Genomic DNA, 25200 nt, shown 5'->3' with positions numbered 1-25200 from the left:
TAATCTCATGTTATTAGTCAAACCTAGAGTTTTTAATCTAGAGTTCACATTTTAGGATAAATGAAGAATCAGAAAGGATTTAAAAAAAAATTACGCCTGTAGAAGACGTCCATAAGACATCTACAAAATGTCAAAAAGATGTGCCTTGCATTTTGGTATCTGGACAACAATAGCTACCACTTTTAAATGTGAATAATTATGTTTTTTAAAACAGCAACTGATCATTTTCTGTGCCCAAGACTTTCAGGTCCCCTGTGGATGTTCAGATGAAGCTTTGTTTTTACTATTACTTACCAAGTATGTGTGCCCACCACAAGTATGAAAACTAAATGCATTTTAGATGACTTTATTTAGTTCTGGAGTATAGTAGGACTCCTGATTCCACTCTTCCAGGGAGTCTAAGTCACTCGCCCAAGGTCATGCATGTGTGCTGTCGCTTCAGTTGTGTCCAACTCTTTGTGACCCCATGGACTGTAGCCCCCCAGGCTCCTCTGTCTATGGGGATTCTCTAGGCAAGAATACTGGAGTGGGTTGCCATGCCCTCCTCCAGGTCAAACAGATTTCTCGAAGGCCAGTTTTGTATAATAAAGTTAAGAAGCAAACACGACAATATCAAGTTATAGCAACAAACACACAACAGCCAGCACTGCCCCAGACCCAAGCTGAAGACAAGGCTATGTGTTGCGGACACGGGATGAGGACCCAGCAGGCAAGTGCAGGCCCCGGCTGACGCACACCGGGCGGCTGCCTCCAGCTGCCACAGGGCCCCCGGAGACTCACCCTCACGGAAACTGACAGCACTGCTCCCACGGACTCGGGGACCACAGAGGGCCACAGCAGCCAAGCGCAGCACACGCAAGACGCAACAGCACAACAGTGATGGCCCATGGGAACTATGCCACCCTTCAAAGTCCTTGGGGGGGGCCCCTGTGCCTAAGCCAGAGACGCTGCCTTTGTTCTGCGGGACTTTCTCTGACACTCAAGCAAATTTAAGAAAACCAGCTGCAGGCATTCCGTGTAACAGTGTTTTTCTTTCTTCTTTTTCCTTTTAAACTAAACAGTGTTAAGAGTTTGCCCACCAGTCATAATCATAGCCAGGGAGCTTACTGACTTTAGCTGGGTCTCAGATCAAAGTGCAGAGCGTGACAGTTGACAGCCTGTGCCCCAGACTCAGGTGGACTTGCCTTGAATCCCAGGTCGTGACCTGCGGTCAGTCAGCCACCTGGCCTGTTTCCATTTCCCCACTTGTAAACTGATGATGACAACATCATCCACACCTCCAAGGACCATGAGGGTTCAGCTGAAGTACTGTGTGAGAGTTGATGGCACTCAGTCCACACTGGTTTTCAACGCTGTGATTTCTACAGGTGACTGCAGAGGATGGAGACCTGCTCCCAGTGAACACAGTGTCGGTTTACCGGGCTTCCTGAAGCGCCCAGGGACTGGGGAGCCTTCCCGGCAGACACTTACTAGGGCAGTGTTCTTTAGGATCGAAAAGATCAGGTAAATTGTTTACATACCACTTATATTTGTTTGTTTAACCTACCCTTCACACGTGAAAGTGACATGCTTAGAAACAAGGATCAATTCCCAAAGGTTCAAAGAAACCACGGCTGGAGCAACAGGAGGTTTTATCACTGCTGGGGATGCTGCACAGGCGCATCCACTTAGAAAAACAGGCGCTGTCGGTACATAAAGCTACAGCCTGCACGCACGCAGATGCGTGAACATGCACCCACCAGGCACTTGTGCATATGTGCTCCCCAAAGACACGTCTGCTATGTCCACACAGCAGCAGTCTTGATGCTGTCTGTGTCTCAAAGCTCCAAGATGCAAAGTAGTAGAAGAGAGAAACTACGGTAGTCATAATTGGTGCACATACAGCAACGAGAATGAGGTACAACCAGCTAAATAACACAGTGATCTCAAACTAAGTCTTGTGCAAAAATAAGTCATAAACAAAGAAGTACACACTGAATGACAGCATTTACGTAAAGCTCAAAACAGGCAGAACCAATCGATGGTGAGCGGTTACCCTCGGAGGGGGCGCTAATTGGAAAGAGGTCTCTAGTGGGTTTCTGGGGTGCAGGCAGTGCTGTTTTCTTGTTCTGGTTACTATGCCCAATTTATGAAAATTCAATAAGTTTACTTCTTGGCATGTCTCTAAGTTCGCATCTTTGCATGTCAACAAAAAATTTTTTAAATAACAAAAATTAAGGTACAAAATTTAAATGGATAACTTTATTTATTGCATTCATTTGTCGAAAAGGGATTAAGAAGCCACGCGTTAAATGCTTTCCTGCGATAAAGCTGACAATCTCTTCCTATAAGGAAGCACAGATGTCTTAAGTCACACAGAGCACTGCTCACTATGCTAACTTTGAACATAACCTCCAAAGGGGAAAATACACCCGAGGTTTATGTGGTCTCCTTGGCACAGCATCCGCCACATGATGAACTGAACCAGCAAGGGACTAAATGATTCCTTCACTCAAAGAATACTCAGTGCACTCTTATAACTTGTCAGGAACACAGTGCGGAGTGCTAGGGCATACACTATGAGAAATGTCCTACTGAGGGATTTCTTACACTTGCCAACAGGCTGCTGAGAGTTGGATCTCATTCTCCTCAGTGAGGCACATTTACGAACAAGGACCCAGGACAGGAGGAAGACCAGCCTTTTGGTCAGAGCTGAGCCATCCCAGTAGGTCCCCTCTGCCAACAAGAGTCTCTGAGAGCCACTGTTCTTAACTTAGGACACAGTGAAAACAAGCAGCAGTCCTTTCCCAGAGGAGAGGAGCCCCTGAGAACCCGAGACTGTCTGCAGTGTTTCTCTTACGGCAGACAAGGAGAATGGGATTGGGGAACATTTTTAAGTGACCTGGGATAAGCATTACCCAAAATTTATTATTTTCTCTGAATCTTGCATATAATAAAACTTTCAGAAAAGTCACCAACATTCTATTTTTTTGTGATTCATTGTTACATATAGCTATCCAGGCAAGCTATTATGTTAGAAAGTCGTATTTTATTTGGCTTATTTGGTAGCCATATTCCACATGTTTCAAATACAAAGTTAAGTTTCATTTCTGACTAATACAAAACAAACAGGATAAACTAATACTCAAGGACCTGTGCTACCTGTTCACAAGAAAACATCTATAAACTGGGACCTGATGTTTTTATACACGTGCATGTGTGTGCGTATAAAATACTTGCGCTTCGCCCTCAACCCTCACCCGGGACGCTCTGGGGAGCTACCCCACCTTCATGCCATCCTCCGGCCACGTCAGCACTGCTGTGTGCCGAGCATGGGCTCGGCGGCTGTGTGGTCCTCACTGGGTCCCAGAGCCTGGCCTGGGGGTTGGGCGACACCAAGGTGAGTATGACGATCCCTGTCCTCAAGGAGCTTCAGTCTAGTAGGGGATGAGACGTACTAGACTGTGAGCTCCTCGAGGGCAGGAAAAGTGTCTGGTCCTCCTGCCCAGTGACCAGCACTGGCCCAGCCACGTGGTGCCCAGTGTTGGGGCAGCTGGCTGGACCGGGCCACGGCCGCCTGGGGCTGCGCAGGGCGAGCATGGCCAGAAGCAGCCAGAACTCCGGGCAGCCTGCGGGCAGAGCAGGGAGGAGGCCGAGGAGGATGCCAGGGCCCATCTCGGCAGGTGCGGGCAGGTGCCTTCCAGGCGGAGACGTGGGTTAGCGTGGCCCCGGTGTGAGAAAGGGCAGGAGGGCACCGGCTGAGACTCGAGGAGCCCCAACTGCTACTCTGGAAGCCTCTACCTGACGGGGTGGCAGGAACCCACTGAAAGCTGTCCTAAGCAGGGAGCTCGGGTAAGACTGACGGGTGAGGCGTGCGGGGCGAGGGGAGTAGGTCTGTAGACACGGAGGTGAGGATTCCCTAGCTGGTCAGCTGGTGTGCGCAGGCAGGCAGGGAATTACTGATGGCTTCCCGATGCTGGTGGAGACAAAGGCCCCACCATGACCCACAGAAGGCATGGGCAAGAGCCAGGCAGGAGAAGCCACAGCAGCTGTGCTCCAGGATACACAGTGCCCTGCAGCGGGGAGCCCAGGCCTGGGGCCAGTGAGAAAAGGTAGAACAGAAGCCAACGGCAGATGCAGCTGGGAGCAAAGCCACAGGGGGTTAAGACAATGAACCCAGAAGGGGCTCAGGGGATGAGGAGAAGTTGGTCGATACCCTGAATGACGGGGAAGGATGCGCCGCGGAGTCCAGCATCAAAGTGGAGAGGTTCAGGGACAGAAACTGTCAAACTCTGAGAAAAGGTCAACAAGGAACCAAACACATGTAGGAGCAAATCATGAAATACAGCATGTTTCAAAGTGGGCCCCAACACTGGCAGTGCATATAGCTGAACCGTATGGAGACTTTCAGCCTGGAGAAAGCTGTCTCAAGAGACCTGAGGGGCCATCACAGAGAGGCCCTGCAGCAGGACGGAGGTGGGCGGGTGGTGGGCGTCGCGGGAGTCACGGTGCGGCCAAGGACATCGGCCCCCGCCTCCGCCGGACTTCAAGATCCGGGGTCAGGACTGTGCACGCTCCCTCTGGACCCACAGAGCCTAGCCTAGAACGAGGAGACACAGCACAACAGCTGCCGACTGGACAACTGGCTTCCACCTCGCACCCAGGCCCTGCTGCTCCCTCCTGGAATCATTTTCTGTGTTGAGCCGCCTGTACTGAGCCAGGCTGGAGGGTTCAAGCCCTGGTGGTAAGGGCAGGCTACAGGAGCTGCCCGGGATTCTGCACCCTGACATTCAGTGAGTTTTATGAAAAAAGACTGAAATACAGCAAATAAAGAAACTTACCTAAGATCAGGGAGTACCCCAAATAGGAGGCAGGTGATTTGGCACATTAACCCATGGTACTGGCTGGCTGGCTTATGTGTTATATTAAAGTGTCCTGCTGACTCAAGTATTAAGCCTCAATCTAGACTTAATTCAACAACTGCTTCCTGAGCACGGATGAGGTACTGGTCCTAAGCTCTGCCTCGGGGCTACAGGAATGCGTAAGCTGCACAAAGGCCGCCCAGTGGACGGTCAGCTCTGCACAGCCCCTCTGGACACTCAGCACACTGAGGAGCGCCGTGTGCTCCCCCCGGGGACGGGGCTGCTGTAGGCTTGGGTCTAGCGGCACCTGGCACAGAGCAGGGGCCGCAGGAGGCAGCCCCGGAGCGGGCAAGGTGGGCGTCTGAGCTACGGTAGATAACACAAGCTCTGAGAGGACACCACACGGGTGGGCCTGTCTCTTTTGGGGGTGGGTGGGATTAGGGAGGCGACACCTGAGCTGGGCTGTGAAGATTGAAGAGGGGCACCCCAGGGGCCATGGGGGTGCAGGGGGGTGGAAAGAAAGGCAGAGAACAATGCGGGAGGTCCAGGCGGTCAGGGGCGGGGTGCGGCTAGAGCGGAAAGCAGAGTGTGTGCAGAGAGATGAAGAGCTGAGCGGGGACCAGGTCAGGAAGGACCCAGGAGCGGTGCCGAGCAGTCAGGCCAAGGAGATCTGATCACCTTCTCAACTTTAGAAAGACTCTAAGACACGTGCTTAAGACTAACGAGGTGTAAATAAACACAAATCAGTAACGTAATCGTGCTTGCCCAAGATGTACTGAGAAGAGGATCTGCCAGGGAGAGGCGGCCAAGGCCTGCCCCTACCCCTGCCCCAGCCCGGCCCCCTACCCCACTCCTACCTGAGCTGAGCCTTGAGCTCAGTGAAGCGGGGCCGCCGGCTGGGGTCGTACGCCCAGCACTTGGTCATGAGGCTGTAGAGAGTGGGAGGGCAGTTGGGAGGCATGGGCAGTCTCTCCCCGTTCTCGATGCGCCCGATCACGTCATTGTTCTTCACGCCTTGAAAGGGCTTCACGCCATGCATCAGGATTTCCCACATACACACACCTGTGGGGCAGGAGCAAAAACACAGCCGTGAACTTAGCAGGAGGAGGGCAGTTCCCATGTTTCAGGAGTGACTTCAGAGCTGGCACACGGGCCAAGTAAAGCAGCGTTCAGTTAGCTCTGCTATCAAACAGAAACGGGAACGTTAGTTTAGTAGGATGGGAATGATGAAACAGTATTATCAAGAAAAAAAAGAGGTTTGTAAGAGGTTTATCTCTCTAAAAAAATCTACACTAGAAGACACACCGCCCCCCAGCTACAGTGGTATTTCACAGCATACCTCAGTGAACCAATTTAAAGAGGCTGAATGCATTTTAGATTTCCCTCCACTTTAGTCCAACCTGCTCACAACCACAGCAGCTGACCCGAGGCCTGACAGAGAAAACCCTACAGTTCAAGTCTTAACGCGTTCAGACTCTCAGATTCCTCTCAAGGCCCCATCACTTGGCGCACTGGCCAGGCAGATGTGCCTGAGAACACGCCCCTTGGAGCTTCTGCTGGTGCTGAACTCTCTAGATTCAACACTGCTCATCATCTTCATCACAGCTCTCCTCTTGCAGGTGCCTTTGTGAGTTCCTCGCCCTGCCCGCCACCCCCGACCCTGGAAACTCCCGTCTGCCCCACCACAAGCGTGGCCTGTACACCTGTTGCCAGGGCAGGGGCAGAGGGGCTGTGACTGTCTTTCGGCATCTTCAGCACCTAAGCTGGTGTGTGCCTCAGACAGGAAGGCACAACTTCACATCAATGTGAATTAGATCTGAAATTAGCCAAAAGCCAAGGATTTTGAACAGTGTATGACCGCCCCCCTCAAAAAAACTGCCTTACTTCTGTTTTTTTTCTCACCAGTAATTATGACAATATCACTACTAATGACAACACCGGGTATCATTTCTTGAGACTTCAATGCGTGTCTGGAACCCTTCTTTGAAATTTACATCATCCTTAATCCTCACACCGTACATCTTTTTAAAAACTGTTGTTTATGAAATCTAAGATGCTATGGATTTTAAGATGCATTATTATATTACCAGAAAAGGAGGGAATATGCTGCCAACTAAATTATAATGTGATCCTTTGTTACCTCTTAGAATTATTTTACTCTTACCAAAGAGCTCTTTTAAACTCATTCAGATAAGAAAGTAGCACTGATATGAACAAAACCAAGTCTACACACGTGCATGCGAGTAACCACATAAACACCCCGAGTGACACCAACTGTGAGGTGCCACTGATGCATCACAAATCCTAGTTCCAGAAATGTGAAGAAAAACAAAAAACAAATAGGCATCTCAGGCCCCGAAATGAGGAATTCCCTTGAGACGTTAAGCAACCTGCTCCATGGGTCGCAAAGCAGACAGTGAGGTCTTAGGATCTGAAGCCAACTGGACTGCAGCCCCTTCTCCAATCTCAGGGCACCGTCTCCTGTCTGACTGAATTCCTTCTTTCACCTAATATGGGTTAAGGCACTAAATGGTTGTTGAAAGGCAACAGCAAGGAAGCAGAAGAAAAAAATGAGAACACATACTTGAGAAACATAAAGTTGTTTTTATTTACAGGAAAAAGAAGGTGCATAAACTTAACAGATCACCTCCTGGGAAGCTGTCTGAAATCCAGCAGAGGAAATATGCACAGAGGACCACGCACAGGATCGACGTGGGAGTGTTGTGACTGAGAGAGGAGGCGCAGGGAGAGCGGAGAAAGGGAGCCCACGTCGGGGTGGCACACCTGCCGCACACGTGGAAAGGGGACAGTCAGGTGACCCTGAAGGTCAGAACCAGTTTCAATGGGAGGAAAGGATGTCAGGATGAGGTGTCTGGAAAGTAGGGCGGAGACGGAGCATCATCCACACCAAAAAGGTGAGTCATTTAAAAATGCGGCTGGGAAGAGGGAAGAAGTGCTGCAGGATGAACGTCAGCCACACGCACGCATGCCTGGGGGCTCTGCAGGGACACAGAGGGCAGGAGGGGGGCGGCAGGGACCACTGGGGCTGGCAGGGGGGACATCGGAGCAGCAGCGCTACAGGACGCGAAGGACAAGCTTTCAAGCCTTGAGACAAGCTGGGAAGGAGGTCAGACTCCAGAGAGAGGTGAAAGGCAGTCAGTCTCAGACACACTGGATTTGGGGGCCATCACGTCACCCGACGGGCAGGTCAACCGTTTACATCACTCACGTAAAAGTAACGCCACACAGAAGGCTGCAGAGAGGAGGGAAGGGAGCAAAGAGCTTACCCCATGAGGGAGGAAGAGGTCCGCGCTAGATGGGTGAGGACGGTGTGTGATGGTGGGGGTCGGGCAGGGAAGGGCAGACCAACTTCCGACTCTGACCAGACAGCGCGAAGTTTATTCCGTAGAACATACGAACTGTAATTTTAACCACAGAAGTTCTCAAATACTCACCAAACATCCACACGTCACTAGCTGAGGTAAAACGTCGAAAATTGATTGACTCAGGAGCCATCCATTTAATAGGCAATTTTCCTTTGGAAGCTGGAAGATTAATTTGAGAAAGTAAAACCTCCCTGTTATCTGCTTAGGGACCTCACAGTTAGAGCCACCTGAGATTTCCACTATGGGGTCTTTGGGAGAACCACTTTTCCCTTCCTTTCAATGCTAGTCACTTGGGTGATGTGGGGAGGCGGGGAGCAGGGCAGGATGCAGCCAAGAGCTCACAGCCAACAGACTTAACAGTCCAAACCTTAGCTCAAGTACTAAGAATATGAAAATTAATAATAACTTGAAGAACCAAGTCAATCTGATTCTGAGATTGGCAAAATTAAAGAAAAAAATCACATCAGCTAAATTTCAGCTCAAAAACTAAAGGATGGAAGTCTCTAGAGTCAGTAGATTGGAGCTCTGTAGGAAGGCTGGGAGGAACTGTGTTCACTGAGCCAGGGTGCCCACCCCTCCGCTGGGAGGTGGCGAGCTGTGTCTACCAGGCAGAAGGTCGGGGGCTGGACATCTGAGTTGATCCCAGCTGTCAGCAACTAGAGATAAAGCTGCAATGAACAAACACCAGTTTTGTGTAAATGTGGGCTTTCCTTTCTCTGGGTGAGATGGCTGGGTGTCTCTTTCTAGGTCAAATGAGAGTGCATGTTCAGTTTTTTAAGAATCTGCAAAACTCTTTTCCAGAGTGGGTGTATCATTTGACATTTAACACCCTCACAAACAATTCACAAGTAACTCGCCTTGCCTTCTCCATGTCTGCCAGCATTCCATGTTACCACTACTATGACCATGGCCGCCCCAACAGGTGTGCCCAACACCCCCAGTGGCTCACTCTGCACTTCCCCAGGGGTAACGTGCCCTGTGCCACCTGAATAGCCTGCGGAGGAATCTCTCTTCATATCTTTTGCCCCTTTTCTACCTGTGTTCTTTCCCTTTTCACCTGTGAGTTTTGAGCGTTCTTTCTGTAGCCCAGGTAACAGTCTTTTGTTGGGGATGTGGTTAGCAAACATCTCCTCCCACTCTGTAACTGGTGGTCTTTCCATCCATCTGCCCAGGTCTTTTGCAGAACAAAAGGTTTTAACTTCTGATGAGGAACAAGTTATTATTTTTTCCCTTTTATGCATGTTTTTGGTGTCAAATCCAGGGACTCTTCGCCTGGCCCTAGATTCAAAATATTTGCCTCTATTTTTCTTCCTAAAAGTCTCACAGTCTTAGGTCTTGTAACTAGTCTATGATGGGTCTGAGTTAATGGAGAGTGAGTGTAGGTTGCGGGCCGTTTCTTGCCCAGGGATGACCAATTGCTCTAGCGCCTTCACCGAAAAGGCTGTCGTTGCTCCACGGACCTGACTACACACCTACGTCAAAGCTCAGCCGAGCACATTAAAAGGTACTTTTTTTTAAGAGCTAAAAATCACTGAACATACTTCCTACTTGTCGCTCTGGTTTCTTACCTTTATAGTAAGTACTATCTTCCATATATCGGGATAATCCAAAGTCTCCTAATTTTACGCAATCATTTGAGGACACCAGAACGTTCCGAGCAGCAATGTCCCTGATAAGGAAGAATGTGGAACAATAAATTTTAATACGAGAGGAAAACCCCACAAATTGATCTATGTTATATAAAGACACATAGGTACTCTGAAAGACAGCTTATATATAATACAAACAGGAACTTTATTATACATTGAAAAAGAGAGATGCTTTTATTGTTTTACTTCAAATATATTCCTTTTGGCAGATATTTACTCACTCAATAATATGGTGATTAGTATCCTGAATAATGGCAAAGAAAACTCTCAAATAATGAAACCACTTACTACTTTTCATACAATCACACTGCCCACTGCAATAACTGATGGACAGTACAGGGCAGGGTGTGTAACCCTACTGTTACTAACAAATCTCATTAAATACAATTAAAATGATCTTCAGAACACTTCCAACAAAAAATACTAGGCAAATGAACTGTAAGGGCTTTCACTTGTACTCAAATGAGAGACCCAGATTAAGAATAGAAATTCTGCACAAAGCCAACAGATGTTACTTATGACGCTATGGTGTCCTAGAAAGTTCCATGACAATATGTTTTAGGTCCACAGTGCCACATAGAGGCTGTCAACAGTATTTGTGGAAGGAACCAGTCATGTGCTTCCAACTCCATGTGAGGAAAACCCCTCAACTCCATGAGTCCCATGCCATGGCACTACACAGCAGGACTTTCAGCGCCGTCTGTGTAGGAGTCAAGAGGGGCAAAGGGTCTCAGGCACCGTAAGAACCTCCTTCCGCCCACCCCCCCACTCAGAGGCAGCTCACCAGCTTCATGACTGGTCTCACCTGTGTACAAATCTTTTACTCTCCAGATACGCAAGGGCTGTACTAAGCTGATAGGCATATAGGATCAAAGACGCTAGATCCAAACTGTATTTCCTTACTTGCAGAAACGACCGCAGCTTTTTCAACAATGACCAAAAGGAACAAGAAAAATAATTAGTGTCAGAGACTAAAAATCAACAGCAGAAGAGCTACATTCAACAATGATCTGGAAAGGTCCAAATGCGTTTTTATGAGAATGCCTTCAATTCTATCCTAAAAGAAAAGAAAAAAAACCCAAAAAAACAGGCATAATGAAAGAGACACATCATCTCAGAAATCATGCCTAATTATTCTTCATTTGAGATCCAATTGCAAAAATTAGAGTCCTCATGATTACAGACACATTTCTGGAAAAATACAGAAAGATGGTTCCAGGGAATGAATAAAGCTGTGGTATAAAATACCACCAGATAATGAGAGCCGGAGAACAAAAAAAAAATCTAGTTACAAAACAAGCCTCCTCCACAACCACGGTCAGCCCACCTCCCCAGAACACCCCACGCCCCAGGCCGACCTGAGCACAAGGGTATGAGGACAAAGGGGAGGCAAGAAGTCCCCCCTTCGCCGCCAGGGAATCTTGGATGAAGAAGGGTAAAATGGTTACGTGTTTACAGGTGTTTAAGCACTAGGCTTACGGGTCCATACTATGACCAACAGGACTAATTCGGCTAAATGCTAATATAGCAAAGAAGGGAGATGAACTCCAATCCTACACAATCTCCCTACACCTAAAGTGAAGTGAAGTGAAGTCGCTCAGTCGTGTCTGACTCTTTGCAACCCCATGGACAGTAGCCAACCAGGTTCCTCCGTCCATGGGATTTTCCAGGCAAGAATACTGGAGTGGGTTGCCATTTCCTTCTAGCATTACTAATGATCTAAGCCAGAAGAATTAGCAAATTCTCCAAAAACAAAAGCAGAAAAATAATGTGAACAAAACAATTTACTATGTAAACACTCCATTTTATTTGGAAAGGTGTAGGAAAGGAAGAAGAGAAATCCTAGAGGCCTTAAGATATTTCCTTCACCAGAAAGCTTTGTCAGGACTGGAAGTGGCAGGTGACCAAGTGGTTATTTTTTTCCCCTCTCTTGCTGTTGCCTAAAGAACATGCCCAGTGATTTGAGAGTGAAAGAAGCAATGTTAGAGAGGTTTGGGTAAATGAATGCTGAATTTAGGTAAATCAGAACCACTGTTTCACCTTTGGGGGACTTCACTTTGCAGTGTCTTTTAGACCATCTAATGTTAGCCACAGTTTCTTCTTAGAGCCTCACAGAGCTGTCATCAGAGCTGGGGAGGAGATCAGGGGGGCCACCAGCAGCGCCCTGTTCCCAGAAGGCAGGGCCGACACCATCGTGAGAGGACGACGGGCCCAGGCCATCTCTGATTCCCGGAAACTAAAACCCCGATTCTCACTAAAAGCAAAACTGCCTGGTGTCCTTCCAGAAACAAGTAATGTGCACAATGTGTTAGACGGTTAAACTAGTAGATTTCAGCACCAACGTCACGTGCAGACATCTGGAAGGTTTACCCCAAGCAGGGCCCAGGGAGCAGCCTGGAGACGGACAGAGGGCGGGGCCCAGCCGGCCCGCCCATCTGTGACTCAGTGGCCTGGGTGGGGCCCCGCGTCCAGGGGGTGGTGACACACCAAGGAGCGTCTGCATCCTGGAGGAAGTCAAATAAGGACATCTGCTCACGCTCTGCTACGTTTTAAGAAACCGGGACTCACGTTAGTTGGTCTGAAAGACACTGCAAAGTGAATTCCCCCAAAGATGAAGCAATAGTTCTGATTTACCTAAATTCAGCACTCATTTACCCAAACTCCACTAACATTGTTTTTTTCACACTCAAATCAGTGGGTGTGTTCTTTAGGCAACAGCAAGAGAGAGGGAATAAAGAGAACCTCTTGGTCACCTGCTGCTTCCTGTCCTGACAAAGCTTTGGGGTGGGAAGACCCTGCTGCCTGCACTGAGCTAGGGGACTACTTGGGAACTTAATGAGGACACTATACTACTATAGTGAAAGTGAAAATGAAGTCGTTCAGTCATGTCTGACTCTTTGTGACCCCATGGTCTGTAGCCTATCAGGCTCCTCCATCCATAGGATTTTCCAGGCAAGAGTGCTGGATTGCCATTTCCTTCTCCAGGGGATCTTCCCGACCCAGGAATCGAAGCCGGGTCTCCCGCATCGAAGGCATACGCTTTACTGTCTGAGCCACCAGGGGAGACCCTTGGCTTCCCTGGTGGCTCAGAGGGTAAAGCATCTGCCTGTGATGTGGGAGACCTGGGTTCGACCCCTGGGTCGGGAAGATCCCCTGGAGAAGGAAATGGCAATCTACTCCAGTATTCTTGCCTAGAGAATCCCATGGACACAGGAGCCTGGTGGGCTATAGTCCACAGGGTCACAAAGAGTCGGACACGACTGAGCAACTACACTATTACACCATACTACTATACTACGTATACGCACACATACACTCTCCTGTGTATACTGTGAGAGTGTACGTCACCCACTTTCCTGCGGGTGCAGGCGCGGCAGATGGGGGCGGGTACCTCTCCGAGTGTGCACTAGTATACGCACACACACAGACACTCTTATATACTGTGAGAGTGTATGTCATGCACTCCCTTGCAGGTGCAGGCGCAGCAGGTGGGGGGCGGGTACCTCTCCGAGTGTGCACAGCTCCATGATGATCCAGACCGGGTTCTCTGTGATGACTCCGATCAGCTTCACAATGTGAGGGTGGTCAAACTGACGCATCGTTACTGGGGAGAAACAGGTGTCCACCGTCATTGTTTTGAAGATCTTTCAGTTTCCTGAAGACGAGTTCAGCTAAGACTCGGGGCTAACGGGAGTTCGCTGGGGGTCCAGTGGTTAGGACTCAATGCTTTTCACTGGCTGAGAAAACCTCCTCTTCTTTTCCAGGGACAAATCTGACCTGAGGCTAACTTTCCAGGTTTTCCTCTGGAAAGCTGACCGAGCTGGAATGTGTGATTCATTTTCTAAGAAATACCCTTCATGGTAAAACCACCTGATTGGTAAATTGCTGGTGGGGCAGCAGGCGCTTTCCTCAGTGTGAGTGCCGCTGGGCGTCCCCTGCAGGGCCCCAGAGTCCATGCCAGTGGCTTTGAGAGGATTTCTCCTTGACCCGAGAGGCTCTGGCATCCATCGCTGTGGCCGCATCACCTCCCAGCACTATCAGGGCTAAGTAAGCAGTTCCTGGACCACTGTGAGGACTTCCCTGTGGGGAAATGCCAGCATGTGGCTTCCAGGCCTGAACTCCTCTCAGAAAGTCTGACGCCAGACGTGGCCTGTGGCCGTCACGTGAGTGTGACTGCTTTGCTGAGCCTAGGATGACCAAGAGGGCCCTGCACACGTACACATACCTAGATGTGGGGACCTATTTTTAAGCATGTACACATTTCTAACATCAGGTTAAGGAAGTCACCTGCACAGCACGCTAGAATGACTGAGATGCAGGACAACATTCCTAGAACTATAGAACCTCAAACCTGGAAGCAACCTGACAGGCAACCTAGTGCAGTGGTCCCTCCAAAGCACCTGGATTTCACAGCCTACTGAAATGAAAAAAATTTTTTTTTTTAACTTTGGGGACCAATTCAGGGTTGACTTTTATGCTGCCAAGCAAGGACACGAGCAACAGAGCAGGAGAAACTGTCTCGTCATACCCACTCTAGTACGGAGCCCAGTGTGGACTGCAGCTCAGTGCCGGCTCCATCTGGGGAAGACAGGCCTCTCTGCTTTCACTCTGCACACCACACAGCTGACCCTCCATATCCACAGGGGATGGGTCCCAGGACCCCTGGAGGGGAAGCAAAATCTGAGGACGCTCAAGCGCTTCTGAAAACAGCGGAGTATTTGCATGTAGCCTGTGCACAGCCTCCATGCACTGTGCCTCCTGTAACACCTAATGCAACGTAAACACCGTGTGTACAGGCGCCAGAGCACAGCACAGCCAGGTTTTGCTTTTGGGACTTTCTGGAATTCTTCTCAATATTTTCAACCCACAGTTGGTTGAATCTGTGGATGTAAAACTTGTAGATATGGAAGACTGTATATCTATATATATATAGATCTATATATCTATATCTATATCTATATAGATATAGATATAGATATAGATATCCTGCCATTGCACCCAAGGACCACACTGGCTCTTCTTGCAGATTGACCACACCCTCACTTAAGAGAACTCAAACCCTTAAGGTATTCTCCCCTCAATTTTTCCCACACATCCCCAAAATAGGACCTGTTAGTTTAAACCAGAGAAACAAACAAAAAACACCACACACATCAATACCTGGTGCAAAACCCACAATGTACTGCTGACAGCCACCTCGTCAGCACAGCTCATCACTTCAGTGCAGCGTGATGGCCTGGGACAGACGTTCAGGAACCCGGCACATTTACTCTTATTTTCAATTGACTTACCATCTCTTTCAGTTTTGTGCTACCCTTAACATATAGTTAACAAGCTTTTCTATTTCCTCGGGGTAATCATTAAGAACACTGCACAGAGCAGGGCTAAGAGGAGACGGCGGCCGCCAGGAAACTCTATCCGCGGGACTGAAGCCTGCCAGGCGCAGCAGTCTGACTCACCCAGGGCCAGGAGCGCGGGCCAGGGTGGCTGCTGGCTTCCACAAACCAGAGTCACTGCAACAGTCTTGCTCGCTCCTTTTTGAGTTGTTTGTGGCTCTTCCACACTCTGACGGCAGAGCTGAGCAGCCTCGACAGGGACCACCTGGCCTGCAGAGCCCAGGATATTTGGTACGTGGTGCTTTATAGAAAGAGTTTAATGACCCGATCTCGTCCACGCTGCCACACTTACATGTACAGCCTGTCAAAGCCCTACAGAATTTTAGGTATACTGCCTGTAGCATGTTTCTCTGAAATTACAGCCTTTCAGAAAGAACAAAGTTAGTTTGACCTGACTACTTACAAAATGCTAAAATTGATTTTTGTAATAATGATTCCAAAGTCTTACAAAAATCACAATACCTACTCGCAAAAATTTTAGAGAAAGGTAAGCAATTTTTAAAAATGTGCAATTTTGAAAATATATAATGCACTTTACCACCAAAGGAAAAGCACATAGGCTGTTAGGTAATGATGGCTGATACACAGTCTATGTTTTCTCAGCCTCGACGCCCTAAAGAAGCACACTAGTTGAGATGGAAGTCATCGCCAGGCCCTGTCTCATACTCCAGTCAAAGATCAAAGAACAGGATCAGGACTTGCTCTGACTTGACTGATGAAGTGACCATCTGGTTTATTCCATGACTTATCACTTATTGGGCTGCTGGGTGGTAACTATTTATTGAAATTCCATGTACATGTGATGAAAGACACCAAGATTCATTCATGCAACCAAAAGCTACAACCACCTTCTGTGAGTTAAGCCCTGTGTTGGCTCTGGGGCTGAGCCGTGAGCAAAACAAACACGGTCCCTGTCCCCACTGGGACTTACAGTCTAGAGGGAGAGAGAGGCATCGTGTATTTAATTATGGACACTTGGGAAGGGAAAGACCAGGCTCCCGTGACAAAGCCTCTGAACGAGAGACCCTTCAACTCTGCTGGTCGGGAGGAACAAGCCCAGTGGAAGCAGGATGAAGGACCCAGCCAGAGGCAGGCGGGAAGGAGCCGACAGGTGCACACAGGCAGGACCAGGGCCTGCTTTCCACAGGGCTGTCCTCAGGAGAGGACCTGACTCCACAGCGGGCCCTCAGGATGGTCTGGGCCCTGCTCCCCACTCATCCTCGGGTTCCATCCTGCAGGGACTGTCTGTCCTGCTCACCATCCAACTCCTGGACCTGCGGGCATCACTACGTCTGCCCAAGCCCAGAGTGGAGACAGTTACGGTACAAAGTGCCAGGGGATGAAGGGGCAGTTAGTCAATCTGCCTTCACACCCCAAATGTGACAGCTGCCCTGGAGAACTCTGTACCCATGAGCCTCAACAAATACAGGTATGAACTGCATGGCAACAGAATAAATGTAGCTGCCTCATAAAAGTAAAAAACATTGTTTTTCTTACTTCTTCAGAGACCGTTTGGATTTCACAGACAGAAAGTCAAAATGGAGTCCCACAGAAATGTCTAGAAACTTACAGGCTTCTTGAAGGAACTTCTCTCTCACACTGTCCGAAGTACAGTTTTTACATGTTTTAATTGCAACTGCCAAAGCTGGATTCTCCTGTGATGGGGACACATGGAACAAGAGGTCTCTGTGTTAATCAGTGGGCACGTTTAGGAAAGGCAGTTTATTCTGCAACTCTGTGGATTCTGGATCAGACACAATCAGAACTATAAAATCTTAACAGTGGGAGGAACACTTAAAATCCCCTGTAAAAAATCCCCAGAAAGCAGACACGCAAGTGAAATGCTGCAGGTGACTCATGTCTCACAAACACCCACCCCCCTCACCCATGGTGCCTCCGGGACTCCTGCAGGGGCTCAGGCTGCACCGGAACAAGGGCCGGCAACCCTGTGCACCGCCAGCTGATGTCCCAGCGGAGGATGCAGACAGACACCATGAACGAGACGCTGAGACGTCGCAGAGGTTAGAAGGTAAGCTCCTGGAGAGAGAGCGGAGGGGGGACAAGAGCAAAGGCCTGCTGGAGGGGCAGGGGTGGCCCTGTGGCTTCTACCCTGAGTGAGAGCTCCCCGTCCCGGGGCAGGGTCTGGGCAGAGGAGGGCCCTGTTGACCTTGGCCAGGAAGGAACACTCCAGGGAGGTGAGGGGAGGTGTGGATGTGGAGGGCTGGGGGGTAACGGGGGAGAGGATGCCAGGCTGGGCAGGAGAGGGCAAGCTGGGGTCTCTGAAGCTGACCAGAAGCCCAGCTCTGAATGTGACGGGCTTGAGATGTGGTTGGGACAGCGAGTCACACTGGGGAGTGGGCGTCAGCACTGGGTGGGGCAGGGACGGGTCCTGGAGGCAGCCACAGTTCAGACAGTGTTGGAAGCACAGGCTAGACAAACCCCACAGGGAGAAAAGGGTGTGAAGACGGCACCCCCCAGCCCCTCCACACCGAGAGGTCAGGGAGAGGGGCGACACGCCAAGGTGCAGGGGGTGGCGAGAAACCTAGAAAACACGTCACCCTGGGAGCCAAAGAAGCTGAACTTCCTCATCCAAGTTCAAAAGAAAAGCAAGAAATAAGAGGTCACTTCACGCAAATCAATTCAAAAAACACCAGGGAAGATTTTAACTGGAAATGTATGTGTTTATCCTATCCTTGGCTTTGGGTGGTCCCTTCCAGAACCATCTACTTCTCTTATTTCAGGTGCCCTGTTCACCACCCTCAAAAAAAAAAAAACCACCTCATTAGAACAGCAACCTGATTCATAGTATGTGTTCAATAAATATTTGTGGAATTAACAAACACTTTGAATATTATTCTTTTAAATGGAAAGGCTCACTTACAAGTCATGACCAGGGTGTGTCTTTTTTTTTTGGCATATCTTAAAAGTACCCTCAATTGCATTAATTTGTTTTAGATTTCATGCTAACTGCACACTGTGATTCTAGGACATGCTCTCAAGCAAGAGTGACATAAATGGCCACAAGACTGTAACACAGACTCGGGGGACCGCAGTCCCTCTCCAACCCTGAGGGAGGTGTGCCCATGTGGCAGGACCACCCTGGAGGGAGCAGTCGCCAGGCCCCCAGAGGAGAGGTCTGTCTGCTGAACGCCTGAGCTTGGGGCCTTCTGACAGTCTCCAGTGACACACCACGCTGCTCCGAATTTGAGACGGCAAACTTCTAGGACCAGAACCATGACTTCTACCTCTGTGTGAACCTAAGGCTGACTGATATATTTCAGAAAAGATACAAAATGCCCATTTTTACAAGAGAACTGAAAAACAACAGAAACTTTTGTAAGACCATAGATTAGTCACTCCTGTCAATTCACACTCAAATATTGAACATGGTGCTTTCTTAAGACAGTAAAGAAATGCAAAAGAAGCACTGCCCTCTAAAGATGCATGGCTTCAGATGGATGCTAAGCCTGAGATTTCGGGGCAGCATGTGGGCAGAGGGCTATAGAACTGTTACTGATGACAGAGGCTGAATGAAAGATTAGAACGAATAAAAGACAGACCCAGCTCTTAGGAGCTAATTTTGCCAGTTTGGGTTTCTGAACATAGCAAGTGAATTGACGTATATGATAAGCCTTGCAGAGGACAATGGCAAATACCCTGAAGAAGCAGGGCCTCATGAGGATAGACAGGAGCAGGCCATGCAGGAGGCGGAGCAGGCACGGCAGGGAGCCGCCCGACAGGACCTACCGGGCTCGTGTAGGTGCCCTGGTGCACGTCTCCAAACTGGCCCTCTCCGATGCACCGGCCGAGTTCTATTCTTTCTCTCTGAATCTCGTAGTCCCTGGCTGCAAAACACGATCCACACACCAGAAGACACTTCAGTGCAACATTCCCAGTGCAGAAAACATGGGACACATTTCATCACCATCGATGAGTAAGAATTTCACTGGTGGCACATCATTCTATGAAAATGCTTTAAACAGAGTGGAATTCTCTTAAACGAGTATTTTAAAAGGAATTTATGTAACTGTTACGGCACTGCTTAAATTATCAAAATGATGAGTTTTATACAAGGTAGGGTTTTTTTTTCATATTTTTGAATGTCTGATTCAGTTGATTAATTCAATAGTCTGCTAAATAATTGCTCCAATTTTAAGTTTATATATGTTTGATTAATATATACTATTAGTTCAGGTATTAATATATGAAGTCTAAAAAATGGTTATTTAAAGCAATTATTTCACAAGTAACTAAAGTCTGTAGACATGGAAGGAAAAAATTGTGGCATGAATAAGTTTGTTTTTTAAAAGTTTAAGAGTGTTCCACTTCATTATAATCCTATCTATATTATTCACAGAGCTAAACGAGTTTAAAGAGGTAGCCTCTAGGACCAGCTCTAAGTCAGAAAATTTGGGAACAAGGTTGAATGTATCACATAATAGATTACGAGTATTTTATATTTTTGACAGCATCAGCCTCAAATTAATGTAATCAATTGTCATGATTTATACAAATCCAATTATTTGGAGGCACATGGAAAGAAACTACCCACTGGGGACCTAGGTGATGATTCTAATCCAATGACCTGCTTGGTATTTTGATTTCTTCTAATTTGTCAAATTAGAAATCACATGGAAAATTCAACCCAAATTTTAGATGGTCATTTTCCTCTTTAAAATCACTTTAGCTGGTAGTTCCATTGATTTAACAGCATGAGTAAACCAATGAAAAAGTTTAAAAATAAAAGTTAACTGGAAACTGAGACATCCCGTATCATTCCATGGGTTGCAATTGCAAGCAAATGCAGTTATTTTAAAGGAATCCTGTTACCTTCATCTATTCCATAGCTTTCTGTATAGCAATTAAGAGAGAAAAAAAGTGAAGACCTTGCTTAGAAATAACTAATAGCAATCAGGTTAACAACAACAAACTTGGAGAGTACATTTCAATATTTACTTCGTCAAATATTTTGACTACTAACAGGAGTTAAAAAAGAGGACCAAACACGAGTGACAACACAATATCCTCAAGCTAACGCAATACGATACGCAAGGCTTTGCATTTCTATCCCACAAACTCCTTATACCATAACCCGTTTTTCTGGGGTTTAGATAAAAGTTATCATGTTGGACATCTACTACTCAACTATGAATAATATACTAATAAAAATTTGGATAGTCTGCAAGAATGTACAAAAGACTAAGTGGCTAACCAAACCTTGAAACCAAAATTTAAACATTTCTCCAAATTGCTACCGTGAGTCACAGTAAACCCATTTAAGTCTCAACTCTTGCCTCCGTTTCAAATCACCAACCCAGGAGCCCTTAGAAAGAAGTTCAGCCCCCCCACCCCCACCTTTTTCCCCGCAGGATACCCACAGGGTTGAGTTGGACTGGGCTATTTCTCTCTATTTTGGTATATCTCAACATGTGTAGGAAATCTATTGAGAACAACTTTCAAAATATTTATATAACAGGGTAAAGCACCTGAAACATTTTACAAACACACAGAGCTTTACTAAAACCAGGATATTAGATGCTGAATTATTAGGCCTCGAAGGCTTAATGAGGACTCCTAGTCAGGCCTCTTTAACAGGTAGGGTTAACTTTTTTTTTTAATTGAGACACGCCCTTGAAATTTTCCAGAGCTGGGACTATATACACCCCACCTGGAGAGCTGGGGCTCCCAGGCTCTCCTCACCAGCATGCCGCATGGCAGAGAAACAGAGGGTGACACTGCCGGGCTGCTGCGGGGCGAGGGGCGGCGAGGAATCCTGCTCTCCCCACACCTCCCACCCCAAGCTGGAAGGACTGGACGCAGGAAGCTCTTTGTAATTGCTTAGTCAAGGGCAATAAGAAATGAAACCTCAGAGGGGAAATGTGATTCATTAAAAGGTGTGCATTCAAAGAACTGTATGTGTGTGTGTGTTTAAATACTAATTTCCTACAGACAGGAAATGCTTTAATCATTAAAGGTCATATATTATCACAGAGCAAGAACATAAGATTACAAAATCCCCATAACTGAACTGACTTACGATAGATATTTGAGTTTCAGGCTTCTGACCTGGCAGTGGGCACGGAAGGCTGCAGAGAGTATTTCTACTATGAACTCAATAAGCTATTAAAAGGACAATAAACATCTAAAACATTTAAACACAAGATATTTAAAACTCTGTCAAATCTGAACAGGAGCAAAACCAAAAGCTACTCACTGGAGGGCATGGTGTAAGTGTCCTCTTCATCTATGATCTCGGCATAATCGTCCGTTTCTGTAGGACAGGAAACATGTATGTTGGAAGAGGTTAAATCTCCGACCCCCTGGCCTTGAACTAATTTGAGAAGGCAAAATGATCTGCCTGCATCCCCTGCTATGCTGACATATTCTTACAACACTATGACTCAATTTTTGTGCACACATGAGTCATTTATGGAAATAAAGGTGACATCATGGTCCACCATGTCATAATACACAGACTTGTTCCTCAGAGAGCACACAGACTGACACAGAAAACCCTTGTGGAAAACAGAAGACAGGAAACGACTGTGTGCACGACTCAAACGCACCGAGCAGCTGGGCTGACCGTGAAGCCCGCCTCCCTACACCCAGCACACGTGTAGAGCCCCACCGCTGTCTGCTGGGGCTTCTCCAAGCACAGCTCAGACTTCATTCGCAACCAGACCTCACAGCATATTCTCCATGTTCTTCGGAAAACAAAATGGCATGTGGACGTTTGAGATACCTTACTTTATCTGTTCAGGGTGAAAGCAACCCAGGAATTGCTCTTGTAACTTTTCACTCAGATATTTGAACAGTGTCTATTCATGTCAAAAGGGTAAAAGATGTGTCAAAAATAATAAAATCAGAATAGCATAGAAACCGAGTTCTTCTCTGGTGTAAGTTCCAATGCTTCCACCAATTCCTCTCAGTAATGCAGGAACTTAACGACCCATTTCCATATTAATGGTGGGAAAACTCCTTTTGAGGTAAACACGAACTCACTTGGATAATAATTACACTGGAAAATCACTCGGGTCTTCTATGTTTTTCTCGTACTGGAAAGAGGAAAACCTTGAGTAGCTCTGTGCACGGGGTTTAAGCTGCTGGGCCAGGAGAGGCTATAAGTTCTAAAGAATTAAAAGTTCTCTCTTCTGTGCTTCCATTATTACTTCATTCAGATATTAAAATTATAGAAACCAAAGACAATAGAGACTATATACTGTTTATAGTCACTAGAACATCAACTATTCTGCATACTGCTATGCTAACAACTGAGATCAAATGTAAAAGTAGTTCGAAGAATTCATTTCTCAATTTGTCATCATTATTAAAAGTAATTCAAGTAACAACAAATTCAACTGGCAGAACATAAAGTCCATAAACAGGCATTCCTTTAGGTATTTGGCAAATGTGACCTATTCCTAAGCCCTGTATGACAGGTGGATAATTTATATTATTCTTATGTGTTTATAAATATTACTACTTTCAGGATTAAAGAAAAAAAATACTTAATCTATCCCACACCTTACATTCCTACATTTCTCTCTCCTATCCTGTTCTCAGTGGATACCAGGAGTGGTGGTGGTTTCTAGGTCCAAAGCCTTGCTTTTGGGTAAGGTGGCTGAGCGGAAACTGTGAAATGAAATTTGGGGACAGAGTGTGCCGCCAAGGCTGGGGTGAGGAAGAGGACTAAGTGGGGGACCGTGTCAGGCTAAGGCCACACAGGCGGACCTCAACTGTCCACACTGTCGGCAGTGTGGCGACTTGATCTCCTGCACCCACATACCACCCCCACGGTCCTCTTTCACATACACCACACACCCACCCCGCTCAGGGGCAACACACATCAGCTGACCCTGAGGAGGCTGGATTCTGCTGCAAAACTGCCCAGAACTCTGGCTGTGCCTCCCCCCTCAGCCGCCCTGTTACCACAGCTGCCCTGGAGTCATCGTCAGCCCCTGCCCTGGGCTCTTGGCTCCACTAAGATGTCAGGGGCCCAGGACTCAGCGGGCTTCCCAGGGCCGCTGGGGCCACTGTCTGCCTGTCCTTCGTTTCCCTAAAGAACAGTGGCTGCCATCTGCTCAGAGACCCCTCCTGGCCCCCAGCCACTCTCAGTCGCGCTGCCCAACGTGCTCTGCTCAGGGCCTGTCACTACCAGCTCTCTGCTGGTCCTCTGGATCTTGGGAGCGGAGCCCCCGGGCAGCGGGCCCTGCTGCAGCTCATCCACTGTCCTGTTCTCAGCCTGCAAACCAGAGCTGGCACTGGGGAGGTGCCGGGCAAGCGCTCACTGAACAGAAACAAGGCGTGCACTCCAGGCACGCAAGGGGGGCTGCAAGCCTGAGGCGGCGGGGCCAGGCCAGGCAGAGCTGCATGCGGGCGCCCACAGCCCTGTCTGTGCTTCAGCGGTGCCCTCACGTGTCCGATGAGAACATGTCTGCCTGCGGGGATTGTCATGAGGATCACAGAGACACACATCAAGCTGCGGTGGGCCCTGAAGACGACGGGTGACTGAGGGCTGCGATCTCCTTGGTGCCCTCTGCTTCTGAGGCCTCCCTGGCAGGAGCCCTCTGGGTGGGGCTGCAGCGGCTCCCAGGACTGCCTCTTTTTATAAAACCCTCGGCAAACAGACAACCTCTGAACTGCTCTCAGGGAGAAAGAAGAAGAAGGCTCATACATCAGGCTGGCACACAAAACTGATTTGGGAAAAAAACAAGCTGCATACACTTTTGTTTACACCATCACAAGAAAGAGTCTGCAGTTTTTGTGTCTTGGTGTGATGTGAATGCTACAAAAAAAGCTCTGGGGATTATCCAAAACACCCGGGCATCACTCGTGATGAATGTGGGTGTGGATACTGTGACACCAGGTGAACAGGGAGCTCTCGCTGCTGTGTTCTTCTCAGGCTGGTTCTCACGGGGCAGGGCCAACATTGGTGAAGGCGCATGCACCTACAAAGGTTTACCGTGACCTTCTATGTAGGGCTTTTCAAGTGAGATACTTGGCGGATTTCCCCAAGAACTCTTGATATGGATTTGGTTCTACTTTCCATTTTTCTTTCCTGGTTTTTAGGATGATGGGCTAGTACGACACTGATATGAGAGGTACTTTTTCATACTCAACGGTCCCTGAACAACTGGAGTCCACTCTGAAACCATCTGGCCCCCAAATACAGTAGGAGGAAAACATAAGGGAAAAGGAGGCAGGTTGAAAGATCTCGACACAAATGAAGGGAAGAGCTGAGTGTGCTCCACTTAATCATGGTGGCCACGGCTAACGGAGACCTGGGCACCTGCCAGACACCATCACAAACAATACACGCACCATTGCTTAACCTCGGGAAAATCGTACATGGTGGGTCCTGCTCTCATCATCCTGTTTCCCAGGCTGGAACCTGAGGCCCCCAGAGGCCCTGGAGGGGCCCTGTAGGAGGGCGCCCGGGCCACTGCGTTCCAAGCTCTGCTCTTTGTCACCTTCCGCATTTCTGGGGGCTTCGTCTTGTGAGACCAGACCCCCTGCGTCTTGAGACCTCAGCGCGCTCCCCTAAGTGTGCTTGGGGACTTCACCCCCAATGTGGGTCCAGCTTTTGTTCCAGGGCTGTGCCCAGGTAGGCTTTTGTGGGTCTGTGTACTTGGGAGACAATTTCAGACCATGAGTTGAATATTTCAAAATGAACACTCTGAAAAATGGAGGCCTCTGAAACCATGGGTAACACTGTAATCTGAAAGGTTTTTCAGACCATGAGTTGAATATTTCAAAATAAATACTTTGCAAAATGGTGACCTCTGAAACCCTGGATAACACTGTAATTTACAGTGTTTGTTTTCACAGTATGTGGTAAAATAAAAATGATGTGAAGACATGTTAAAAGGACAGAAACTGACAACTGAAATGAGGAAAGAAAAGTATCAAGTTCTCATTCTCAAAGATG

The 25200-nt window shown here is 47.9% G+C and overlaps 1 protein-coding gene and 1 non-coding gene across 2 annotated transcripts in view; both read right to left on the bottom strand.

Annotated features, from left to right (window-relative positions):
• Positions 1-25200, bottom strand: part of PTK2 (protein tyrosine kinase 2) — a 192888-nt gene that overhangs the window by 31232 nt on the left and 136456 nt on the right. Inside the window, 9 exon segments of the mRNA NM_001075250.2 lie at positions 5699-5903; positions 8297-8383; positions 8385-8414; positions 9796-9896; positions 10682-10797; positions 13380-13480; positions 16843-16927; positions 19020-19117; positions 21487-21543. Coding sequence (NP_001068718.2) covers positions 5699-5903; positions 8297-8383; positions 8385-8414; positions 9796-9896; positions 10682-10797; positions 13380-13480; positions 16843-16927; positions 19020-19117; positions 21487-21543 — 880 coding nt within the window.
• Positions 3395-3463, bottom strand: MIR151 (microRNA mir-151). Its single transcript, NR_031270.1, has one exon. It is a non-coding gene; the product is annotated as a microRNA mir-151 (primary transcript).

This window comes from Bos taurus, chromosome 14 (genome assembly GCF_002263795.3).
Source record: "Bos taurus isolate L1 Dominette 01449 registration number 42190680 breed Hereford chromosome 14, ARS-UCD2.0, whole genome shotgun sequence".
NCBI classification, from domain to species: Eukaryota; Metazoa; Chordata; class Mammalia; order Artiodactyla; family Bovidae; genus Bos; species Bos taurus.
Note: the sequence above shows the minus strand (reverse complement) of the source record. Positions and strands in the feature narration are given on the sequence as shown.